Source organism: Pelodiscus sinensis, chromosome 1, assembly GCF_052426305.1.
Source record: "Pelodiscus sinensis isolate ZL-2025 chromosome 1, ASM5242630v1, whole genome shotgun sequence".
Lineage (NCBI taxonomy): Eukaryota > Metazoa > Chordata > Testudines > Trionychidae > Pelodiscus > Pelodiscus sinensis.
Window position 1 is genome coordinate 101,456,273 of NC_143052.1, and position 23,872 is coordinate 101,480,144.

At 45.4% G+C, this 23,872-nt stretch overlaps 2 protein-coding genes across 16 annotated transcripts in view; one reads left to right on the forward strand and one right to left on the reverse strand.

Moving 5' to 3' along the window:
* Positions 1 to 23,040, reverse strand: part of PARPBP (PARP1 binding protein) — a 77,073-nt gene extending 54,033 nt beyond the window's left edge. Inside the window, exons 1-7 of one of the 3 annotated variants that reach the window (XM_089781779.1) lie at positions 22,341 to 22,607; positions 19,588 to 19,741; positions 13,193 to 13,417; positions 7,552 to 7,650; positions 6,180 to 6,350; positions 3,815 to 3,922; positions 1,833 to 1,987 (exon numbers count right to left, since the gene is read on the reverse strand). In XM_089781779.1, the coding sequence (XP_089637905.1) occupies positions 1,833 to 1,987; positions 3,815 to 3,922; positions 6,180 to 6,350; positions 7,552 to 7,650; positions 13,193 to 13,417; positions 19,588 to 19,741; positions 22,341 to 22,462 (1,034 nt within the window). In that variant the 5' untranslated portion in view covers positions 22,463 to 22,607. Of the gene's footprint in view, positions 1 to 1,832; positions 1,988 to 3,814; positions 3,923 to 6,179; positions 6,351 to 7,551; positions 7,651 to 13,192; positions 13,418 to 19,587; positions 19,742 to 22,340; positions 22,608 to 22,807 lie in introns of those variants that run through there. The other 2 variants (XM_006138034.5, XM_006138033.5) reach the window with 2 other exon arrangements.
* The window catches only part of NUP37 (nucleoporin 37), a 33,182-nt gene continuing 31,955 nt past the window's right edge, over positions 22,646 to 23,872 (forward strand). For 2 of the 13 annotated variants that reach the window (XM_006138031.4, XM_006138032.5), the window contains exon 1: positions 22,937 to 23,068. Coding sequence is in view for 4 of the 13 variants with exons in the window: in XM_006138027.5 (XP_006138089.3) it covers positions 23,562 to 23,573 (12 nt within the window). In the remaining 9 variants the exon portion in view is untranslated. Of the gene's footprint in view, positions 22,799 to 22,936; positions 23,069 to 23,507; positions 23,574 to 23,872 lie in introns of those variants that run through there. The other 11 variants (XM_075939073.2, XM_006138027.5, XM_089781807.1 and 8 more) reach the window with 11 other exon arrangements.

Genomic DNA, 23,872 nt, shown 5'->3' on the forward strand with positions numbered 1-23,872 from the left:
GGGTCACCTAAAGATTTGTTGATTTCACACAGTAAAAGTCTAGGATTCCTAGATGTATTTTGGGAGACCATCTAGGATAGACTTGCCAAACATCTTGTTTTCCCTTAAGTCCTGCTCAGTATTTCTGCTAATTCCATCTGTATCTTTGTTCTTCCTTGCCTCTCTTAAGGCACGTCTTCACTATCCACTGGATTGATGGGCCACGACTGATCAAGCGGGAATGAAGTTACTGCAGTAAGTAGATCTAAGTTGGTCAACTTCAGCTACATTATTCACATGGTTGAAGTTATGTAACTTAGATCAATGATCCACAGTAATGTAGAATAGGCCTCCACTTTTATGAGGAACAAAAGACTGTGCAAATAACTATTTACTCCCTTTCTCATGGAAAAAATCACCATCAAGCAACAGAGCTTTCACTCAGGGTGTGTCTAGACTACAGGGTTTTTTTGAAAAAAGTAGCCTTTTTTCAAAAAAACTTCCTCTGTGTCTAGACTGCAGTCACGTTCTTTCAAAAGTAAATCGTAAGAACGTGGCAGTTTTTTTGATCGCGGTAAACCTCATTTTACGAGGAACGTACTCTTTCGAAAAAAGGCGCTATTGATGCAAACTGTGTTTTCGAAAGAGCGGCTAGACTCTCTTTCGAAAAACCAGCTTGCTTTTTCGAAAAATCTACTTGTAGTCTAGATGCTCTCTTTCGAAAGAGGCTTGTAGTCTAGATGTAGTCTCAGTGCTAGAGGTGCAGTCAGGGCAACCCACTCAGACTTCCTCCTTCATCCTCTCTCCCACCCTCATACACCCCTCACACTACAGAATACTAGAGAGGGAAATTGCTTGGGGTGGCAACGTGTAGTTGACTACACGATTAACTGATAAGCCTGGACTTATTGGTTAATCCTGTCGACTACGCACTCACCCCCCTGCCTCGGATACATAGGCAGAAAGGGAGAAGGGGGGGAGTCAGTGCCTGTGAGGAGCTGGCTTTTAAGTTGGCTCCCCAAGAGCACCAGATCCTGTGGAGGCAGCAGCAGGGCAAGGGGGGCAGAAGAGGCTGTTCCATGAGATGCAAGTGCAGCCTCTGTCCGTGGGGAGCTCGGATCCCCTGTGGACAAGGGCTGCTGCCACCCTGCGCTGTCTCAGGGACAGCAGCATGGGATGGCAGGCGAAAGACAGTCTGCATAGGGAGCCAGTTATTAAACTGGCTCCCCGCAAATACTGGCTCCCACACTGCCTGCCAGTCCCGCCCCCAAGGACTATTATATAGTTGTGTAACTGCTAAAATTGTATGCAGTTATACAATTATTCAATTACATGTTATCCCCCGGTTACAGCAGGGCCAGCCTGACTGGGAAACCCTTGGCTGCAGCAGGTTCAACAATGGCCGGGTGGCCCTGGCTGGGAAGCCCCAGGAGGCAACGGAGCCAAGCCACAGCAGCAGGGCAGGCTGCGTCCAAGTGGCCTCAGGGCCAGGAAACCCTGAGGAAACTTGGGAGGAACTGGGGCCAGCAGGTGGCAGCCAGGCGGCCCTGGCTGGGGAACCTGGCAGCAACAAGCAGGGAGCCTCTGCTGGGTTAGCGGGGCAGCGGATGGGTGGAGAGCTCCAGTCATAAGAGCCTAGGGAGAGGAGCAGGGTAGCCAGCAGGGGAGCACTGACCTCCCCTGGTCTGGCAAACTCCCTGCTCCAGGATGGCTCAGGTCCCAAGGGCGCCAGACCCCGGAGGTCTAACCTATATGAACAAACAAGAACTGAATTTAAAGTATATATGGAGAATTCAGAAAACAAAAACAAAAATACCCCCACACTTAACAAGAAAAGAGGGAAACTCCATTACCGTGGATCCAGGACTTCGCCAACTATTTCTTCAAGCTTGTCAATAAAATTAACGAAGTCTGAAAGCCCTTTTACATGGGTTCTTAAAGGATCAAATGGTGAAGGTGCATAACCTTTTCCTCCAAGTTCTATCGTCCGGATAAAAGATGTTGCCATCTGTTAAAACAAAAATATTTAGGTAGATAAGTAAAAGTGTGTAACATTAGGAAAAGAAAATCAGGAATCATTCTGAAGAAGTAATTCTCCCCCAAGACAAAAAGGCAGCTAGCTGCTAGCATGAACAGTCCTAGTGAAGTCAATGAAATTACTCATAGTAATAAGAATTATGCCTGGTGACAACCATTTGCAACATCATGACTTAAAATACTGCAGCATTATATGAGGTCTACACACAAAATATAAAATTAAATGCAAGTAATAGAGCAGAGTCTTGTGTCAAATCAAACTTCAAAATATTTTATAATAGATATATTCACATGAGGAACTTTCTGCATGCAAGTTGAACTCAACAGGACTCAATTAGCATAAGGGAGATACTGTTGTGACACAATATAGCTTGTGGGAATGCCCTGTATCCTCCATATTCCTCATTTTTATATCATGATCTTACATATAAAATATGCCTTGTAAAGTATCAGGGGAAAGGTTATGATCTTCAGAAAGACATGGTTGTCACTAAAACATGCTGTAAGTTGGTGAATCAGACAGATATTAACTTCCCAGATACAACATCAAGAAGAGTAGCTAATGCCCAGGTAGGATGTCAATAGCTATTGTCCAGCAAGAGAGTTACAATGTAATGACTCTCCTGCATGAAACAAAAGCATGGAAACTGCTCAACTCTCCCTGGAAACTCAGCAATGGCCCCAAACATACCTGGATTTATGCTGCCCAAGCACATGGGACTGAAGGTATAAAATTCGAACACAGGGGCCCATGCTTTGCCTTTTACCTGCCCCACCATGCTGCAAGCAACAAGAATGCTCTGAAGACTCCAAAAGAGGGGGCTGACATAGTGCCTTGAAATCTGGGCACTATGGACTGCAGTATCCAGTGAGATGAAAAAAAATTGTTGTTCTAGTTGTTCCACAGTCGAATAGGATTTAGAGTTTAGACTGCATGTTTATATATTTTATTTTGTTAATTACTCTGACTTTTAGCCTAGCACGTATAGTCACTTAAATTCTATCATTGTAGTCAGTCAATGAACTTATTTTACTGTTTATCTTTACCAATGAGAGTTTGTATGAAGTGTTTTGTAAAATCCTTGAGCAAATTTACGAGTCTGGTGTACATACACTTTCCATTGATGAAGTAATAAACCAATTACTAAATTAGACAGTATATCCCTGGGGTATAGTATTGGGAGGATTTGGCTCTGGTGAGATTCAAGAGTGGCTCTGGAAACATTCATGACCTCTGGCTGAGTGTTGGGTTCTACATCCAGTTGTGCTGAGGAATAACAGCAACTGGACGGTTTGCTCTTGATCACTAGCAAGATATTGTGAAAGACAGACCAGGCTAGAGGAGAGAGAGAAGGGGGCAGTGGCCCCATGGTCCCAGGCTGCATCTGGTGGGATCCCATCACAACTGCACTTTCTGAACATTTTCTGAAGTGAGTGTAACTAAATGCTCAGGATGAAAAATCAAGTCAGCTATATCTTATAAATCAAGTCAATTTTATCAAGTATAGAAAATGTTCATATATTTTATAGTACATCTATACATATAGCAGACGCAAAATATTTTTAAAAAATTAGACTGCTCCAAGCAGAACACTTACAATTTTACAGCAACTTTCAGAAGGCCTCGTTTTCTACTTCTACCTTATCAGGTAAATAAAATTATGACAATCATATCTGCCTTCAAGGATGCAACAGTAATTATGTATGTAATTTTTAGCTTCAGATTATACAGCACTCATGTCCACCTCAGACTTGAAGAGTACAACTGAAATAATTCTAGCAAAGAAAGAAAGCAAACTTGCCAACATTCATGTCTTTGCTCTGTTAAAGATTTGCTGTGTATTGTGTGTGGTTCATAGGACCTTGGCTCCTCAATGGAAAATATTTTGGCTTCATGTAACTTATCCTAGACAAAGATGCCAAAAAGAGAAGGATTCTTTATACAGTAGAGAAGTTTCCCCTTTGGCAACTGAGAAAGAGAGGGCAATGAATCCAGTCCAAACACATACTTTTTTATACAACATTAATACAACATTAGGAGCTGAAATAATCCTAGAACTGAGGTTTCACAATTTTTTCCATGTTTATTCAACCATAAGACCATGAGAGTTCGGCTGCTTCAGCATAAATTAAGAATGGTTATTTACCCTACAGTAACAGTGTTTTTTCACTGGATCAGTGTATCCCACTATAGCTGCCCTTGAGCTTCATGTACACAAGATCAAATCATTTTAAATAGCAGTGTTTATCAGGGCCATATACACACCCTATACATTCTCATGTTCCCACACAAGGACATACAGGACAGACTTTTTGCAATCTGAAGTCCATGGTAGCAGAGGACTCTGAAAAGAAGGAAGAAGGGGAGATTGTGTGATCCACGCTGACAACATCTTAACAAACCAGTTATTGTAAGGTATGCAATTCCCCCCACCCTTCATAAGTGTCAGTGTTGCTCCCATTACAGTACTCTCCTTCTGGATAATAGGAAATGGAGTATTAACTGCCTTAGTTGAACAAAGATTTTACTTCTAATCTCCTGAATCTAGTGTCTGTTATGACCTCAGGAGGTCATATAGTCTAGCCCCCTGCCCAAGGCAGGCCCAATCCCAACTAAATCAACCCAGCCAGGGCTTTGTCAAGCCAAGACTTAAAAACCTCTCAGGATGAAGATTCTACCATCTCGCTAGGTAACCCACTCCAGTATATCTATACATATACCAGATACAAATATTTAAAAAAATATTCTGGCAGGCAAGTCAAATGCATGTTTACAGTGGGGGGGGGAGGAGGGGAGAGGGAAGGGAAGAGAACTGTCAGTGGGTTTGCAAATCTCAGAAACGTTTCTGAAACTGGTGGAGAATATAATTTCTGAAACTGGTGAAGATATAGTGTAGTGTATAGTGTAGTGTATAGTGTGTCATTTGATTTGACGTAGTAAGTCTTGATGTTTGATTGAGAGGAGCAAACCAGCCAATGGGTAACAGGGAGATAAAATAATATTTAAATAGATATCAAAATGTAATGAAGTGACCTGGTCTTTGGAATGGCTATCTACAGACAAAAAAAAGGGGGGGGAGGGCGCGGAGACAGTTTGAATGTGTTTCTGTCCATGTAGTAAAGCAAGGTTCAAGAAGCTTCTATGTATATAAGATTCTCTACTGATGAAAAGTAGGTTTCAGAAGGACAGATTTATTGATTGATTCAGATGGAACTGCAAACTTACTTTGGGTATGAACTTACATTGAAGTTTGAGCACCGCCTTAACCCCATGAAGCATTGTGCAGGAAGGCCCTGCTATAAGTGCTTGGAACCTCCCTCATTCTCCTAGCTGACATAATTGCAATTAGAAAGACAGTTGGGAGGACAAAAGCACACTAAAAAGAGCTCAAAGGGTGGTCTTTAAAATCTTGAGAGGGCACTGAGGTCCCAGGAGAAAGCAGGTCCTTGAGGAAAGCAGATACCATCAAATGAATGGAGACCAAGCATAACTATACATGCAAATGGAAAGAAAAAACTGCTGTGAAGAAAAATTCACAACATCTGCAACAGTGAAGCTGAACACAAGTTAAGTGAACAAGTAGAACTTTATTAATCCTTGTGAACTGCTCTGGCCATGTGTCGAAGTTGCTTCCAGCGTAAATCCGTGTTCCCATGATGTCACCTCAGAGGTAGAGGGCTGAGAACCAACCCCCTCTTACTAGTGCTGGGATTATAATGTCCAAGGTGTGGAGAAGAGAGAGCTAGGTGCTCCAGCCTCCACCAGTTAATCTGAAACAGTAAGCATCACTCATTAAGGGTGATGCTTACCAGTTAACCTTTCATATCCCTACCCATTCAGGAATCTAGTCATTACTGTGGACAGACAGTTTTGATTCCTGTTGCTCCCATATCCTTTTTATAACTTTAAAAGATGTACTTGCACATTGTTGTTTCCCTGCCCGTCTCTGATGTCCAAGTAGGCATCCACCCCTTTCCACAAACCTTTTGCTCTAGCCCAAGAGATGTAACCTAGAAAAGTATTTGTCCTTCCTGGAAGCGTAAACCTGAATCCAATTTCCCTTATATCTGAGTGTTGAGACTCAACACTCATATTTTGATAATGGTTTCATTATTACTCCAAATATGTATTATTGAAAGATTAATGCTGATTAGACACGTACCAGAAAAATAGGCATTTGTCTCTTCTGCGCAGCATGCTTTAGATCAGTGAAGGCTTCCCTTCCAAGTCCTCTATCAGGAATATTTAAAATATGAGCCAGGGCCAGATCATTGTTAGAATTCACCAACAGGGTTAAATATGCATAAACAAACTTCTTCATGATCAACTGCAACTACATAAGAAAATGTCAAGTTAGTTAAAGTCTCAAAAAAGTTAAAAAAAATATTTAAAAATTAATTAGGCATATGTAGAAATCATTGGTCTGAAAGAGTAAAAATATCAGCATACTGAATTACAAGACACTGATTATATAATTTTAAATACATATACACACACACACACACATATATATATATGTAACTGGGAAATGATGGATATAACCCAGTATAGGTGAACTTGTGGAATTCTGATATGATTAAGATTTTGTACATAATACTTATAGGAAAAACAAACAAAAAGAGACAAAATAGCTCCGTGAAGAAAATAAACAAGAGCATATGGTTACACTTAGAAAAAGACATTTACCTCTTTAGAACTGGTATTCTTTGAGATGTGTTGCTTATGTCCATTCCACAGTAGGTATGTGTGCTCACCACATGCACTGGTGCTTGAATATTCCCCCCCTTAGCAGTATACATAGGGGATCAGCTCTAGCAACCCCTGGAGTTGCACCTCCATGGTGCAGAATAAGGAGTGCTACACACTCCCTTCACTCTCATTTCCTTACCACAAACTCTGACAGTGGGGAAGGAGGGCAGGATGTGCAATGGACATGAGCAACACATTTTGAAGAACACCAGTTATGAACAGGTAACTGTTTTTTCTTGAGTGCTGACTCATGTCCATTCCACAGGAGGTGACTCCAAGCAATACCCCTGGTTGAGGGTAAGAGTTCAAGCCTGTGTTGACCAGGCTAGATAAAGATCTATGATTTTAAAAAATTAAAACAAATCAGGGTGGGGGTATTAAAAACTGATTTTAAAAAAAATTATCAATACTCAATTTGTCATTTAAAATAATAGTTACAATTAAATCTCATCACAAACATGCTACACCTACACTCTCATAAAAATGAATTAATGGCTCTAGTCTATCCAGCCTTGACTATACCTAAGGAGAGTTAATTTTCTTCATCTTTAATGGGGACTTAAGCTTAAACTCCCTAAGAAAGGACTCATACAGAAGCCTGACCCTACTCGTCAGGCTTGTAGAAAAGAACTGTGTCACCTGATTCAAGAGTGGAGGAGAAAGCAGTACATGTATTTCCTTCTCTGACAAATCTGATTGGCAATAATTGAAGAGGAGAAAATTGTGTAGTATTCCACCTATTCACTTTTGCATACAGTGTGAATATACATTAGAATATACATTACCTTCACGTTATCCTGGCTGCGTTTAATTGGTGTTGAGGGTATGGAAAGACTAGAATCATTCTCTTCTGATGAACCAGAGATAAATTTTAACAGTTGAATCTTGAAGAAAATATATAGAGTAGAATTAAACATGAAAATGATTGCGTTTTTCTCTAAGTTTCAATTACATTACTATAAATAGATTCATCCCAAAAATGGTCTCCTCCAATTCTTGAAAGAAGAAGCAGCCTGAAGAAGCTTCTTTATCCTTTAAGTCACAAAATTTCCAAAGAGGAACCTGTATAAGCAATAAAGTGAGGTGCAAGCCTGAAAAACTACAAGGTGGGGTTGGGATTAACAAAATGAACAGCTATTGCCCTCAAACAGGAAACTTTTTGCCACTCTGGTGTAGATTCTGGGAAAATCATCCTCTGATAACTTCTGTTTGGCTCTCTGTAAATCTCTTGATATGGATCTAAAATGGTGTATGCCATTTCTCATCCTACAGCCAAGCATTTTGCTTATGATATTTAGACCTTTTATGTCCAATTCCTTTTCAGTTACATGGGAAACCCACCAAGTGTTATAACCTACAACTGAGAGTGGCATTTGAAGCATTTGCTCATTGTGCTCCTGCCACTCATCCTGCAGCTTACTTGTTGAATTCAAAGGTTTTATTCAATTGTGTTTGCCATACCACAACACTCACTGAAGCTCAGATAGATATTCATTGTACTGTGAAAGTCAATTCAAAGTACCTAAAATTTAGGAAGATAAAATGGTAAGTGAGAATATTCTCCCAGTTGATAGACATCGCAGCAAAATTAGAACATGCCGCCTCACCATCACTTAACTCACTCAAACGGGACACTTCAGATGGTTGATTTGAGACAGTCTCAACCATCTCATCAATCCTTTATTACTAGTAGCCTTTTATTTTTATCTACTCATGGTTTAAAAAGTTTGATTCAAACCCTAAAGTAACTAATTAACCGATTCTGTGCCTTTCACTAACTTAACTATATTGATTACTACTAGGAATGTTAGATACTCTGTAATCAAAGAGTCACGTAACAGCATCAAATTTTAGCGGTTATACCACTATTCAATAGTCTTCAGGGGTGGGGCCGGCAGACTGCTCCCGGCCCCACTTGGAGGGAGCCCCCTGCCACCCAAGGCTGCTGCCTCTCTAGCAGAGGCAGCAGCATGTGTTGGCAGGCGGGAGTCGGTCTGTGAGCGGAGCAGATTTAAGATCTGGATTCCTGCACAGACTGCTCCCGCCTGCTGTCCTAATCTGTTGCCTCTGATACAGAGGCAGCAGCATGGGGTGGCAGCAGCCCCTGACCACTGGGAGGGGGGTGTCTGACCTCCTTATGGACAAAGGTTGCTTCGTGACACTCATCAGGAGAGGGAGTTGGCAGGTGGCACCACAGAGCTAGTGCTCGGAGGAGCCACTGCCTCTGCAGGAGGTAACGGGAGGGGGGTGGGGGGAGGGAGGAAGCGGGAGCTGGCACAGGTGGAGAGTCAGCTTACAAGCTGGGGGAAATGCCTGTAGTTGACAAAATTAACTGATAAACCCAGGCTTATTGGTTAATTGTGTAGTCATCTACATGTTGCATGTAGATGCATGATGAAAAAGGAGTCATATGAAAGGTGGAAAGTAAGTCAATTTACAAAGGATAAATGCAAACAACACAGGTAAGCAGGGGCACGATTAGAAAGGCAAAGGCACAGGCACAAAACGAGCTCAATCTCACTAGAAACATAAAGGGTAACATTTATAGAATGCCTTCTTATATTAGAAGCAAGACGATGACAAAGGACAGGATAGGCCCACTGCTCAGTGAAGAGGGAGATACAATAACAGGAAACTTGGAAATGGCAGAGGTGCTTATGATTTTTGTTTCAATCTTCACCAAGAAGTTTGATGATGAAGAGATGCCTAACATAGTGAATGCTAGTGAAAATGTGGTAGGTTTACAGATAAAATAAAAAAAGAAAAAGTAAAAAATTACTTAGAAAAGTTAGATGTCTTCAAGTCATCAGGGCCTGATGAAATGCATCCTAGAATACTCAAGGAGCTGTTAGAGGAGGTATCTAAGCCTTTGGCTATCATCTTTGAAAAATCATGCAAGTTGGGAGAGATTCCAGAAGACTGGAAAAAGGCAAATATAGTGCCCCTCTATAAAAAGGGGAAGAAGAACAACCCAGGAAACTACAGGCCAGTAAGTTTAACTTCTGTACTAGAAAAGATAATGGGGCAAGTAATTAAGGAATTCATCTGCAAATATCTGAAAGGAAATAAGGTGACAGGGAACATCCAGCATGGATTTGTAAAGAACAAATCATGTCAAACCAACTGATAGCTTTCTTTGATAGGATATCAAGCCTTGTAGATAAGGGAGAAGCAGTGAACATGGTATACTTAGACTTTAGTAAGGCATTTGATATGGTCTTGAATGACCTTCTTGTCAATAAACTATGCAAATACAACTTATATGGTGCTACTATAAAGTGGGTGCATAACTGATTGGATAACTGTTCTCAGAGAGTAATTATTAATGGGTCACAATTCTGCTGGAAAGACATAACAAATGGAGTTCCACAGGGGTCTGTTTTGGGATGGGTTCTGTTCAATATCTTCATCAACAATTTTGATGATGGCATAGAGAGTATGCTTAGTAAGTCTGCAGATGATACCAAGCTGGGAGAGGTAGCAAGGCCTTTGGAGGATAGGGTCATAATTCAAAATGATCTGGACGAACTGGAGAAATTGTCTGAGGTAAATAGGATGAAGTTTAATAAGGATAAATGCAAAGTACTCCACTTAGAAAGGAACAATCCGTTTCACACATACAGAATGGGAAACAACTGTCTAGGGAGGAGCACTGCAGAAAGGAATCTAGGGGTCATAGTGGACCACAAGCTAAATATGAGTCAATAGTGTGACACTGCGACAAAAAAGCAAACATGATTCTGGGATGCATTAACAGGAGTGTTGTGAATGAGACATGAGAAGTCATTCTTCTGCTCTACTCTGTGCTGATTAGGCCTCAGTTGGCCTATTGTGTCCAGTTCTGGGCACATTTCAAGAAAGATGTGAAGAAACTGGAGAAGGTCCAGAGATGATCAACAAAAACTGATTAAAGGTCTAGGAAACATGACCTATGAGGGACAGCTGAAGGAACTGGGCTTGTTTAGTTTGGAAAAGAGAAGACTGATATGGGACATGATATCGGTCTTCAGATATCTAAAAATATGTCACAGGGAGAAGGGGGGGAAATTATTCTCCTTGCCCATTGCTTTTTGTCCTGTCATCAGAGGCCTTAAATTGCAGCAAGGGAGGTTTAAGTTGGACATTGGGAAAAACTTCCTGCCTGTCAGGGTGGTTAAACACTGGAACAAATTGCCTCAGGAGGTTGTGGAATCTCCATCACTGGAGATGTTTAAAAGCAGGTTAGACAGACATCTATCAGGGATGATGCAGATCAGTGTTTCTGAAAGTGTTCTGTGGAATCACTCAAAGAAACACATTAACTGGTCGCCCCGGTTTGTTTATTTACTGGCGCTGCAGCCGTGGAGCCTCACAGATCCCCCTGGCTACAAAGGACGAAACAGAGCCAATAGGAGGCTCCATGGCTGTGGCACTGGTAAATAAACAAACCGGGGTGGCCAGTTAATGCGTTCCATCGGATCACTCTCAGTACTTCCCGCCAAGGGAAACTGTGTGGCTCCATGGCTGCAGCGTCAGTAAATAAACAAACGGGGGCGACCAGTTAATGTGTTTCTGAGAGTGATTCGATGGAACACTTTCAGAAACACTGGTCTAGACGGTGCTTGGTCGTGCCATGAGGGCAGGAGACTGGACTTGATGATCTCTCAAGGTCCCTTACAGATCTAGTACTCTATTTTATGATCTCTAATTACTGCACAAAAATTTATCAGAGAGTTTTATAGCCACAGAGCCAAATAGCCAGGGACTGGATTACTTGAGAGTAATCTGAATTGAGAAGCACAGAAGTGTTATCATATACAGGCAGTCCCCGAGTTACGCGGATCCGACTTATGTCGGATACGAACGGGGAGCAAAGCGGAGCAAAGCCGCGGAGCACGCCGGCAGCGGGACAGCCGTGGCGCGTCTGGGATGTCCGCTGCCCGCGTGCTCCACGGCTTTGCTCCGCTTTGCTCCCCGTCTCCCTGGTCTGCTCCCAAGCTGCTCTGCCCCAGGCGTCCCCAAATCAGCCGCTGCTGAAACTGTCCAGCGCTGACTACAGGAAGCCCGAGGCAGAGTTGCTCTGCCCCGGGGGCTTCCTGGAATCAGCCGCTGATCAGTTTCAGCAGCAGCTGACTTGGGGACGCCTGGGGTTCTTAAGTTGAATCTGTATGTAAGAACTGGCGTCCAGATTCAGCCTGTTGAAACTGATCAGCGGCTGATTCCAGGAATCCTGGGGCAGAGCAACTCTGCCTCGGGCTTCCTGTAGTCAGCCGCTGGTCAGTTTCAGCAGCGGCTGAATCTGGATGCCAGTTCCGACTTACATACAGATTCAACTTAAGAACAAACCTACAGTCCCTATCTTGTACGTAACCCGGGGACTGCCTGTATTTGTATTCAATTGTTTCCCCCTGACAAAATTTTTAAAGTGTATTTCAACTAGGGATATTAAGAAACCAGTATCTGACTAATCGTGTAGCCAATAAAATTATCGACTTTCCCTTTTCAACTAATCGTAAAGTACCACTTCCGCTGAGGCTCTGCAGTTTAAGTGTAGTAAGAGCTAGGCTGCCTGCCTGCCTGGCTTCTACTACATTTAAATTGCAAAGCCATAGCAGGGGAAGTTCTTCGACCCAGCACAAGCCAGGATTGAGCTGGGCTTGCTCAGTCCTGGCTTGCGCCAAATGCAGCAACCCCTGTCCACGGGTGTGCGGGGAATTCTCTCTAGGCACCCACACCCTTGGCAGAGGGAGGAGACTGCATGTGCTCCCCCTTGCCTTGAGGTCAATCAGGGTCTGGGGCAGGTGAGCATTGTAAGTCTGTCCCCACTCTGCAAGGGAGCTCCGTGCTTAGAGTCACCCACCAGTTGAGCAGCAGCTGGCAGTTGACTCAGTACCAAGCCTCTTGCAGAGCAGGATGAAATTTCACATGCTCCCCCCAACACTAGGCCAATCAGGGCTCGGGGGTAAGATGCATGTGCGAAGTCTCCTCCCGCCCTGAAAGGAGTGTATGGTGCTTTCAAGCACCATGCACTCCTTGCAGGACAGGGGTAGGGCGGGGGGAGACTTTGCATGCTTCCCTCTGCTCCTAGGCCCTGATTGGCCTAGGGGTGGGGAGTGGCAGGACCTCCGCAGACTGGATCAATCCACTTGGAGGGCTGGATCTGGACTGCGGAGGCCCTTTTGTCCTAACCTGCCTTAGGGAGATTGTGGTTTCTACGAGACAGGAGGATAGGAAGAAGCATTAAAAAAAAAAAAAAAATCACAGAAGTTTCAGCTTTAAAAACAATTTAATAATTACAAAATTAAAGTTTCTTCCCTACAGAAAACCTAAGCAATGGATATGAAAAATTCATGGCTTCTAAACAGATCTTAACATTATTATATTTCTGAATTGGAGTTAACCACATTGTGTATCAATTTCAAAAACATTAAAAAAATACATACTTACAGGACACATCTCTTCAGTTTCAGATGCTAATGTAGAACATTTCTGACATATATCTATTAAATCTAACATATTACTGCTCTTCAAGAAGGTATCATAAGCTTTTTTGATATCGTCGTAATTTTCAGGTGCTTCCATATTCTCACATATCAATCCCAGTTTGTCATGTAGCAAGTATTTCCAAGTTACCATTATATCACTAAGAGATACTGTAAAATCTCCATGAAGCTAATATAAAAAAAGAAAACAAAAACCATTATGCTTTGCTGGTAGTGTAGATCTCACAAACTTTAATAAAACAATATTCATATGTATTTTAATACACTCTATACAGAAGTATTTTAACGTTGATTCATTTATGTTAAAGGAAAAATGTTACTTGTAACTAGAAAGTGTATTCACTATTCAACAGTCTTAGAATAAACAACTGATTAATATCTAATTCTTTAGATGATCACAGTGGTCCCTTCTGGATTTAAAAATCTATGGATCTTTAAAGACCTGTGCACATGCAAAACTGCATATAGAAGCAGAAGTGGATTAAGGTTTCCTGGGGCCAGAGCCAGTAGGGGTCCCCTCCCTACCTGCGGGCCATCCATGGCTCCACCCCAGTCTGCTCCTTCCCCCATGTTCCTGCCCCAATTCCGCCCACATTTCCTACCTCCCACTTCTGCCCTGCAAATTGTTTTTTTCTTACAACTTGCCCCCCACTGCAGCTCCCCAGAGCGACAGCAGGGAGTGAGAGCTCCTTCAGTCTTGGGGCCACAGCAGGCTTCCCCCACTACCCCAGGCTTCCACAGGCAACCAGGATGCTGGAGCTTCTCCTACACCACTGGACATTTCTGCCAGAGAGCCATGTCAAGACGTAGGGGCTTCCCTAACTCCACTGGTGCTTCTGCCAGGGCTCTGGGCTTCCACTGTCCCATAGCAAATTTCTGCTGGGGGTGGAGGGCTCATTTTTCCCAGGGTTCCCAATGAGGATTGCCTCCCCTGGATAACCTGCCATGGTTTATGACAGTAGTCTCATCAATTTCAGTGGGATTATCCACATGCAGAAAGTTCAGCATGTGTATAAGTGCTCGTAGTATCAGTCTGCAGCAGGAAGGCTATATGCATCCCAGAAGTGGCAATCTGAACAATTTTTGGAGAAAAACCGTACTTTTAAAATATTCATTTACAGAATAGTTGAAACAAAGTACCCTGGGTGAGAAGGAGTATGAATGTCCAAAAGGTTAAGAATATTTTATTTTTCCATAATGTAGTTAATACAAAAAGGCTTTGCTGTGAAGTTCTTAGGGCTACTATAACTACCAACCCAACAAAAGCAATAAAATGAAAAAAGTTAAGCCACCCTGTGATGGGGTATACAAATGTACACAGGCAACCAGTGGTTAGTGAAGTCCTCTGGGTTCAGCCAACCACACCTAGAGGAAATGCTCCAAATGGAGGAGTTAAAATGCAAGGGAGCCACTCATTTGATGGCATACAAGGGAGGAGAGTGGACCCACAACTACAGCAGAGAGCTGAGGGAAAGGCAAAATCTCTCCCCATGGCAAATGTTCAAAAGGTCTCTCCATAAGGGAAAGGTGGACCTGCTACTGGTTGGACCTCCCTGCTCCAGCATCTTTGGGACCTGAGTAAGGGAGTTTGCTGGACCAGCAGAGGTCAATTCCAGCTCCCAAGGCCACCAACCCCAAGGTAAACTGAGTTTGAGACCTCTGTTACAAACAGTCCCTGCTCCTCCCATTCATGCACTATGGCTATGTCTACACTGCAGGCTTCTTGTGCAATAACTGTTTTGCGCAAGAGTTCTTGGTGCAAGAGTGCATCCATGGCAGTGTGGATGCTCTCTTGCGCAAGAAAGCTCTGATGGCCGTCCACACTGCCTTCTTGCGCAAGAGCTCTTGCTCTTGGAGAGGAATAACTCTTGGGTGTTATTTTCAGCTTGTGAGGAGAGAAATAACTCTAGCACAAGAAGCATCCACTGATGCATAGAATGCTCCCTCAGGTTTTAGAATCAAATTTTGTGTTCCAAAGCTGTCATGTACAAAGAGTGTTCAGCTTCACTTTGCTTGGCCATTGATAAATCTGTGCAGAATGGAAGAATAAATTGCAGTTTCCTACATGTTTAAAGTTTAGGTTGCTCAAATGCAACGTAAACTTAGTTGCAGGGACTTGTTCTGTGGGAATAAACTCTACCCACCTTTAACACTGTTTAAAACAAAATAACTACAGAGATGGACCAGGAATACTTTGATTATAGATGGTAACACTTGATTCAGTTTAACACATCCCTTTCTCAAATTTATAACTATAATTTTGAATTATAGGTTTTAGAGGATTTTTTTTTTATTAAAAGAACCTGCAGTACTTGAAAAGTCTAACTAGGAAAAACTTAAAAACAGCAAAGAGTCAAATAGCACCTTAAAGACTAACAAAACATGTAGATGGTATCATGAGCTTTCGTGGGCAAAACCCACTTCTTCAGATGACCAGAGTATAATAAGTCCAAATAGCTAGCAAGGAAACCGCTACTATTGTAAAAGCTGTTTAAAGAAGAAAAGATGCAGGTTACAGCCCTCTCCCTAGCAGAGTCCTCCTAGTAGACAGTCACCATTCTGTTGTTAGTCCCAATCTTTGGCTCTCCCAGAGTTTCAAGATAATAGCTGCTGTTCAGACACTGTTATCTGGATTTAATTAGGGCCTCTCAAGCATACCACTGAGGAGCATATTCACAGTCTGGAACCCCTCTTTGGCACAGACTGCAAAATCCCAACTTCCCTTCACCCTGAGATACATCCTGAACCTCACAAGCCAACCCAATAGTTTATGCATTCCCTCACAGTCTACCCCCACAAGCATGTGGATTTTAGTTTAACTTTTTTAGGGTGCGTCTACACAGTGCCAAATTTCGAAATAACACACTATTTTGAAACATCCCTTAACTCTCGTGGAACAAGAGTTACTACGATGCCAAAATAGCGCACCCTTTATTTTGAAATAATGGGCAGCCAGTGAAGATACAGAATAGCTATTCTGGGATAACTGTGCAGTGTAGATGTACCCTTGGGGACCACATGACATTAAAGCAAGGAACACAATTTCCTTTGCAAAGCCTCAAACACATACTAAGGATGTTAAATTGCAGTTATCTGGCTAATCGTGTAGTCGATACAATTTGTATTAAGGAATGCTCTGCAGAGCCACAGCGGAGGTAGCTCCAGGAATTCGTATTTGGACACAGACATGTTTTCCAAATTGTCGCAATGCATGATCTCTGAGCTTTATTAAAACACTGCTTTTTAGTATTGATTCATGTTCAAAATATTTAATACTCTACTAATTAATTACATTATGTACCAAAAAATACAAACATCTATTAATTATATATTGTGGGATCATACCTTATGTTTTGGCTCTCATGGAGATATTTAAAAGAAAAAGATGAAATCCCAAACAAGACAAAGCTCTCCAAGTTTCTTAATGGGAATTGAACTTATACAATAGCTCTGAAGGGAGCATAATGCAACAGGATTTATTTCCTTAGCATGTATCAGGGCACACCAAAATTATTTAACAAGGCAGTAAAAAATAAATAATCAGAAAGACAGACAATAGTGGATGGACTGGTTATTCACCTTAGCTAACAGACATCCTTTAGAGGGGTCATAGAGATGTAGCCGTGTTAGTCTGGTCTGGATACAATCAAACTATCAATCTAATTATCTCACCCATTACAAAGATAGCTTCCCCAATTATCACCTCTAATACTGTTATCTCATAGATACTCACCTTCCCCCCTCATCCTTCTTCTGTTCTAAAATCTGATTTGTCTATTTTGTATGTGTTCACTTTTTTTTTTTTAATGGTATCCCTTTGGTATATATCAGTGGTCCCCAACCTTTTTAGGTTGTCGGGCGCCAGGGGGCGTGGCTGTTTGCCCGCCGGGCGCCGGGCCCCACCTAGCCGCGCACCCGGGGGCGGGGCCCCCCCATAGCTGCGCGCCCGGGGGCGGGGCCCCCTCCAAGGGCCACGCGCCCGGGGCCGGCTCCCCGCCCCTCTCCCGCCGCCGCGCCCCGCCCCTCCCCCCCCCCTCCCGCCGAGTGCCGCGCGCCTGGAGCCGGCGCCCTCCCCCCCCCCCCCCGCTGAGTGCCGCGCGCCCGGAACCGGCGCTTCCCCCCCCCCTCCCGCCGAGTGCCCGGCGCTCTCCCCGCCAAGCGCCCGTGCGCCATGTGCCTGGGGCCAGGCCAGCCCCGAGCACCTGGCGGGCACACTGAAATGCCCCTGCGGGCGCCATGGCACCCGCGGGCACCGTGTTGGGGACCACGGGTATATATGGTCATGCCAATTTTCTTCCACAATTTGATCTGAGGAAGTGGGTCTGGCCCAAGAAAGTTCATCACCTAATAAACCATCTTGTTAGTCTTTAAAGTGCTGCATAGTCCTGTCTTTTGTTTCATCCTTTAGAGGGGAAACTGCTTTAATCTTTCATTCAGCATCAGTGACACTCCCTGGTCAGACTGATCTATAAGGAACTAAGCCAGTACATCATCATTCTAGGTAAAGTCCTAGCCATAGTAGTAGCAAACATCTGACCTCTCCAGTGAAATCGAATCTGGGGCTTCATGAGAAGTGGTGAAGAGACAAACAGAAGAGGGCCTCAAGCAAAATGACTCACTCTTCTCCAAGAGCAGAAGGCACAAAAAGGCAGCTAACTGGAAAATACATAGAGCCCTATAAATCTGCAGATATCCACTTTATATCCATGGGTATCCGCATCTGCCGGTATGGATGCAGATATCCATGGCACATTTTTGTGGATATAAATTTTGTATCCACACGGGGCTCTAGAAACATGCACCACTGATGCTTAAGCCCCAAAGCATCTTATATCAACTTAATTCTGTAAGCATCTCCACGACTATATTGTTCCCATCATTGTAAGTTGCCCACTGCACTGATCTACTAAGTTCAGCACTTCAAAAGGTGTAGCACACTTAGGTTGATGTAGTAGAGTTGATACAGTGTCAGTATAGACGCTACATTTCTTATATTGCCTATTGCTGCCTTTACAGCCCAAATCCCACTACCCCTCTGATGGTGGGACTCCAGCTGTCAGAGCCTCACTTAAATTGGTACAAGTGCTTCTTCTGAATATGAAAACTGCCAACAGAAGGTGTTTAATGTGGGACACAAAGAACCAATTTAATTACTGCAGTTGCTATAGGTCAACCTAACTTAAGTTGACTTAATTTTGTAGTGCAGACATGGCCCAATACACAAACTGAGGGGAAAACAGGTATTCAGAACTCACCAAACAGATTAGGTCTCCATAGGTGAAGTCACAAAAAGGTTGTGGTGGATGGTAGAAAGGATTACCTTTAGAACTTGTAAGATCAGCAATTAAATATTCAATTAGGGGCAATCTTTCATAACCCAGGATAAGTCCTCCCTCTGCCTCAAGGAGAAAATGGTTATGAACAAGGATCTACAACCTCTGAGGTGAAGTGCCCTAACCACTGGGATGCTACAGGATATTCGGATGTGAAGCTCCCTCCGTCTTTCCTGTTGAAGCTGTTCCAGTATGTATAAATAATGTTTAAAAGTTATTAGAGCAGGGGGACTGGATCCTGGGTCTCTTACCTACTGGGTGGGTGCTCTCACTTCCAGGCTAGACTTACTCATGTTTGAATTATTTCATTATTTAATCTACAGCGGAGAGATAGTTGAACTGAGGGGCGTTTCTCCTCTATCCCAGGTGAGTCACCTAATCACAGGCCAGAAGTTATGAGGGAGGTCCTCCTTCTCCCCTCCTCACTCCAGCTTCTTAGTAAAACAGCAGAATCACTTAATGCTAAGAAGGTTTTTCCCCTGAGAATTCCTAAGTACTGTAAAGAGAGGAACAGGGCTTAGTACGCACTGCTCATCTTGGCGCCTCAAGCAACGAATCACCTAGCATGCTGACTTTGTGAATCCCATTCTGAGTTGCCTCTTTCTCCCCATTCATTGTACAGTGGCATCAAACTCAAGCTTTGTGAATACCAGTGATTTTTTAGGCATCTGAATGTTAGGACAGGCAATGCTCAGCATTACTACAGTGAGCTCTTTTGTGAATCTACCCCCTAGTGGCTAGAAGGAACACTGAAGGAAAAGGGAGTGACTGAGAAATTACATGAAAAAAGCAAATCGCAGAAATATCATTGTAATACTGAAGATGAGAAATTACGCATACAAAACAAACAAAAAAATCAGAAAGCTAACATTTTAAAATTTGAAAACTAATATTTTAAAATGTGTGCCGTAAGTTAAAGCTCCTAAAGCTTATTAATGCCTGTTATGTTTAGTCTGATTTTCAAAAGTGCTAATCACCCAGCAGCTTCCATTGACAGAGTACAAACCTGTTTATTGACTTCAGCCATTGATAACTGTAAAGCCATCATCATGTAGTCTGCACCACAAACAGTAGTCCTTTCTGAATCAGAAAACAAGCACCACTGTCTTCTAAAACACTTGATCATATTTAAGATCTTTTGCTGAAAGACAGCCATATTCCTGAAGTGGAACAGAGAGAGAATGACTTAAGTCCATACAAATAAATGCAGTTTTAAAACCATAATTTTCTAAGTAACAATTTGGGGACACAGCATCCCATATTTGTCAATTTGTCTCCATTCTCTTTAATGCTAGGCAATTGCTATGATTACTTCCTCCACATTGGGGTGGGCAAAATACAGCTTCCAGGCCAGATTTGTCCCACCAAACACTTAGATTCAATCTGCCATGATCCTCTGAGCTGTTAATGCCTGCCACAGTCCCACAAGCTGCTCAAAGCAGCCGGTTGCTGGGGCAAGCACATCTGTATGTGTGCATCCCTTGATGGCATGGGGCAGTGGGTCTCTGCGTACTGCCCTTGCCCCCAGCATCATCCTCCCAGCTTCCATTGGCTGGAAACAGGCCAGTGGGAGACGCATGAGTGGTGCTTGCGGGAACAAACAGCTCACAGAGACTTGTTGTCCCCACTCTCCAAGGGGCATGCAGAGACATATTTGCCCTAGCAGCCGGCCACTCTGAGTGGCCTGAGGGGCTGCAGAAGGCAGGCAGCCAGCCTGCCTGAGTGCTCCCCCGTAGGCCACTGGCTGAGAGCCGCCTATGATAAACACCTCCTGGCCAGAGCCTGTAACTCATGTCCCTTCCTGTATCCAACTGGTCATAACACCCTCCTGCACCCAAACTCCATCGCAGACCCTGCATTGCCTCTGAACCCTCACTGATGTGGCCCACAACTGAAACTCCTCACTCCCCTGGAGCTTCAGCCCCATGGGGGAGGGGAGGTGAGAAGGAGAGGGAGAGGAGGACTGAGGATTTGAACCCCTTAGGCTCTGGAGTGGGGCCAAAAATGAGGCGTTCAGTGTGTGGGACAGGGCTGCCAGTGAGTGAAATAGGGATGGAGGAGCAGGATCTCGGCAGGAAGCAGGGTGAGGAGGGGCTGAGGGTGCAAGGTCTGGGTGGGAGGAAGTGTGTAGGAGCAGCCTGGGGCCAGGTAGGGAATCTGGCCAGGAAGGAGGGTGCAGGAGCAAGGGAGTGTGGAGGAACCAGCTGGGGGTAGGGTGTCTGGCCATGGGGGAAGAGGCAGGAGCAGGGGTGGAGACAGAGTGTCTTGTCAGAGGGGAGGGGGCAGGACCAGGTTGATCTGGCCAGGGAGGAGGGGGACAGGAACAGGGAAGAGGACAGGGTGTTTGGCCAGAGGGGAATGGTGCAGTACACCTGGGAGGGGACAGGAGTGGGTTGGGGGTGCAGGGACTAGGCAGGGAGCTGGTGAATGAGTGGGCTGGGGGTGCAGGGTCTCAGCATAAGGGAGTTGGGGCACTTACTTGTCGTCAGGCCCATGCCAGTCACAAGTTCAGCCTCTCGCTGCTCCTATTAGCCAGAATCTGGCCAATGGGAGTGCAGGGAAAGTCTCCAGACAGCGAGCTGGCACGTTGCTGTCCTCCCAGCCCAGGTGAGGGAGCGCTTCTCCATGCAGCAAGGCTCAGGGCTCTCTCTCCATCCACCCCACCCCCCACAGTGGGAAGTCAGCACTGGTGCTTCAACTGCAGGGGGGAGGAGGGAGGGAGAGGCTACAGCGCCAGGCAAAGGAGCCCAGGCCTCTCAGGTAAGTGCTGCCAGGCACCTCCCTCATCTACATTGCAGAAGTGCCACTCGTTGCTGCAGCCTCGCATGTGGCTGGGCAGGAGGAAGCCAGTCTGATCTTGGGAGACAGGCTGGGCTTGGATCTCACCAGGGCAGCTAGGCCCTGGGCTCAGGATGTGGCCACTCAGGGCACAGAGGAGGATGGGGCAGTGGGCAACTGGGAATGGAGGACATCTTGCCCTGTGCCTGGTGCTTGTCCTGAGCCTGCTGGCCCAGCAGCCCACGAGCATCAAGAACAGTAGTGGTGCAAGCAAACAGCCTTAGAGTAAGTTGTGGTGCCCCAGAGTGTGGGATCCTTCCTCTGCTTCTGGCATGAGTGGGCTGAGCCCTAGGCCTAGCACCAGCCAAAGCAGCCCCTGGGCTGGGGAATAGGCTGCCTGAAAGACTGCAGCCAGACCTGAGTGGGCAGGACCACTGGGAAGCAGAATCTGCCCAGGCCAGGCAGCTTTGCCAGTCCCCCAACAGCATCCAGGGCAGGGAGCTCATGCGAGGGCAGAGCCTGTAGATGCAGATATTGTTCTGTTGTCCCGGAAAAAACATGTTATATATAGACAGACATTATGTAAAAACTATTTCCTTCTCTCAGTTTTGAATTTGTTACCTTTTAATTTCATTGAATGTTCAAAAAAACCACAACCCTTCATGGGGAGCCTGGGCTACTACATTTTATGTGCTCCAGCCCTGCACGGTGTTGGCAGGGGGCTGGAGCACCAGCCCAGGTTCCCCAGTGTTGTGGGCCAGATCCAGGCAAGGCATAGACCACATCTGGACCCCAAGTCTTAGGTTCCTCCACCCCAGTCTAGTTTACTTTTTAAGACAATGGGACCAATCCGACCCACAGTCTTCCAAACAATGCTACACCTTCATGTTTCCTGTAAAAACTGAAACTTTTAACCCTCTTTTAAATGGTAGGCACCTGCACACCTGCACCACTAGGCACATGCCTCTGTCCTCTCCCTACCTGGAAATCCAGCTCTGGGAAGGAGACGGGAACGGGACATGACTAAAAACTGACACAGTCCTAGGAGGGGTGAGGAGGCCACAGGGGGCTCCTTGCCATATAGTGCCGTCCCTTGGCATCATCTTGTCATAGCCCCCCCCCCCCAGGCGAGTGAGCCCCAATCAGGAAGGAGGCTGGGTTGCCAACGCTGGCTCGCCGGATTCCTGGAGATTTCATCCCATGGGGTGACGTAATTCCGGGAGGCTCCCGGGCAATCCTGGAGGGCTGGCCCCACGAACCTCTAACGCCAGAGTCTGCGCAGAGACGCGGCCCGGGGCAGCGGTCACGGCCGCCGTCCTAGTCGGACGGGGGCAGCACCTGCTGGGGAACGACCCAGGCCACGGGAGACTCCAGTCCTGGGGACACCCCGCCCTTTCATGGACCTTTCATGAACCCCCCTGGCGGCCACCAAACAGCGGGTGAGTTACCTGTGCGGCTGGGACAGCTCGGCAGGTCCCTAGCGAAGGGGGGGGGGGGTCGGAGTGGTTGGTTGCCTGGTTACCTAGTCGCACGCGCCGGGCCGCTGGCGGCGGTTTAAATTTAAATCTACCCCAGCTGTCCAATCAAAGTTGGGGGGGAGGAGTTGCCTCTGACCCGGAAACGGAAAGCGCCTGGGGGCGGAAGTGGCCGCGAGCTGCCTACAAACTCTTCGCGGGAGAGAAAGTGGCAGGCGGTAGGGAGACATCCATGTGCGTAGGTGGCGGCGCGCGTGTATGTCGTTTGGCGCGGCCGGCGATCACCCGCTGGTGTCCAGGCCTTCGCTCCCGTTGTGGGAGGGGCCCCTTGGAGAGTCTACCCTGTCCGGGGCTCTCTGGGCTGCAGCCCTTGTTCTCCCTCAGCCCCCCCCCGTCTCCGCTTCTTCTCTGGTCCCCGCCACGCTCCGTCCCTTTCCCAGCTGTGCCCTGGGTGCTGCGGGCTTGTCCTTCCTTCCCTGCCTGCCTGCCTGCGCCGTGTTGCCAGGGCGCGCTCCCAGCGGAATAATGCTTTGCTGCCAGCCCCAAACGTTAACCCCTCGTGGGTCGGGCCCCACGTTTTCAGGAGATGTGTGTTGGGGGGGGAGGGCTCAATTCGCCCAGTGGGTTTGGAGTCTCCTGGATACATTCGGTTCTCAAGTGTTTTCCTCTGCAGCTAACAGACTTTCTTTAGATGAGATGTTTGACTCCAGGAGCTGGGACCTGAAGAATGCTAAATAGGGCAAGTATCAGAGGGGTGGCTGTGTTAGTCTGAATCCGCAAAAACAAGGAGAAGTCCTGTGGCACCTTATAGACTAACAGATTTATTGGAGCATAAGCTTTTATTGGAGCATAAGCTTTCGCGGGGGAAGACCCAATTCACTGACAAAGTGGGTCTTCGCCCGCGAAAGCTAATGCTCCAATAAATCTGTTAATCTATAAGGTGCCACAGGATTTATCCTTGTTTCTGCAAATAGGGCAAGGTTCATCATAAAATCTCAACTTAGCAACATTGATGAAGCTTTCCCGACATTTCTTCCC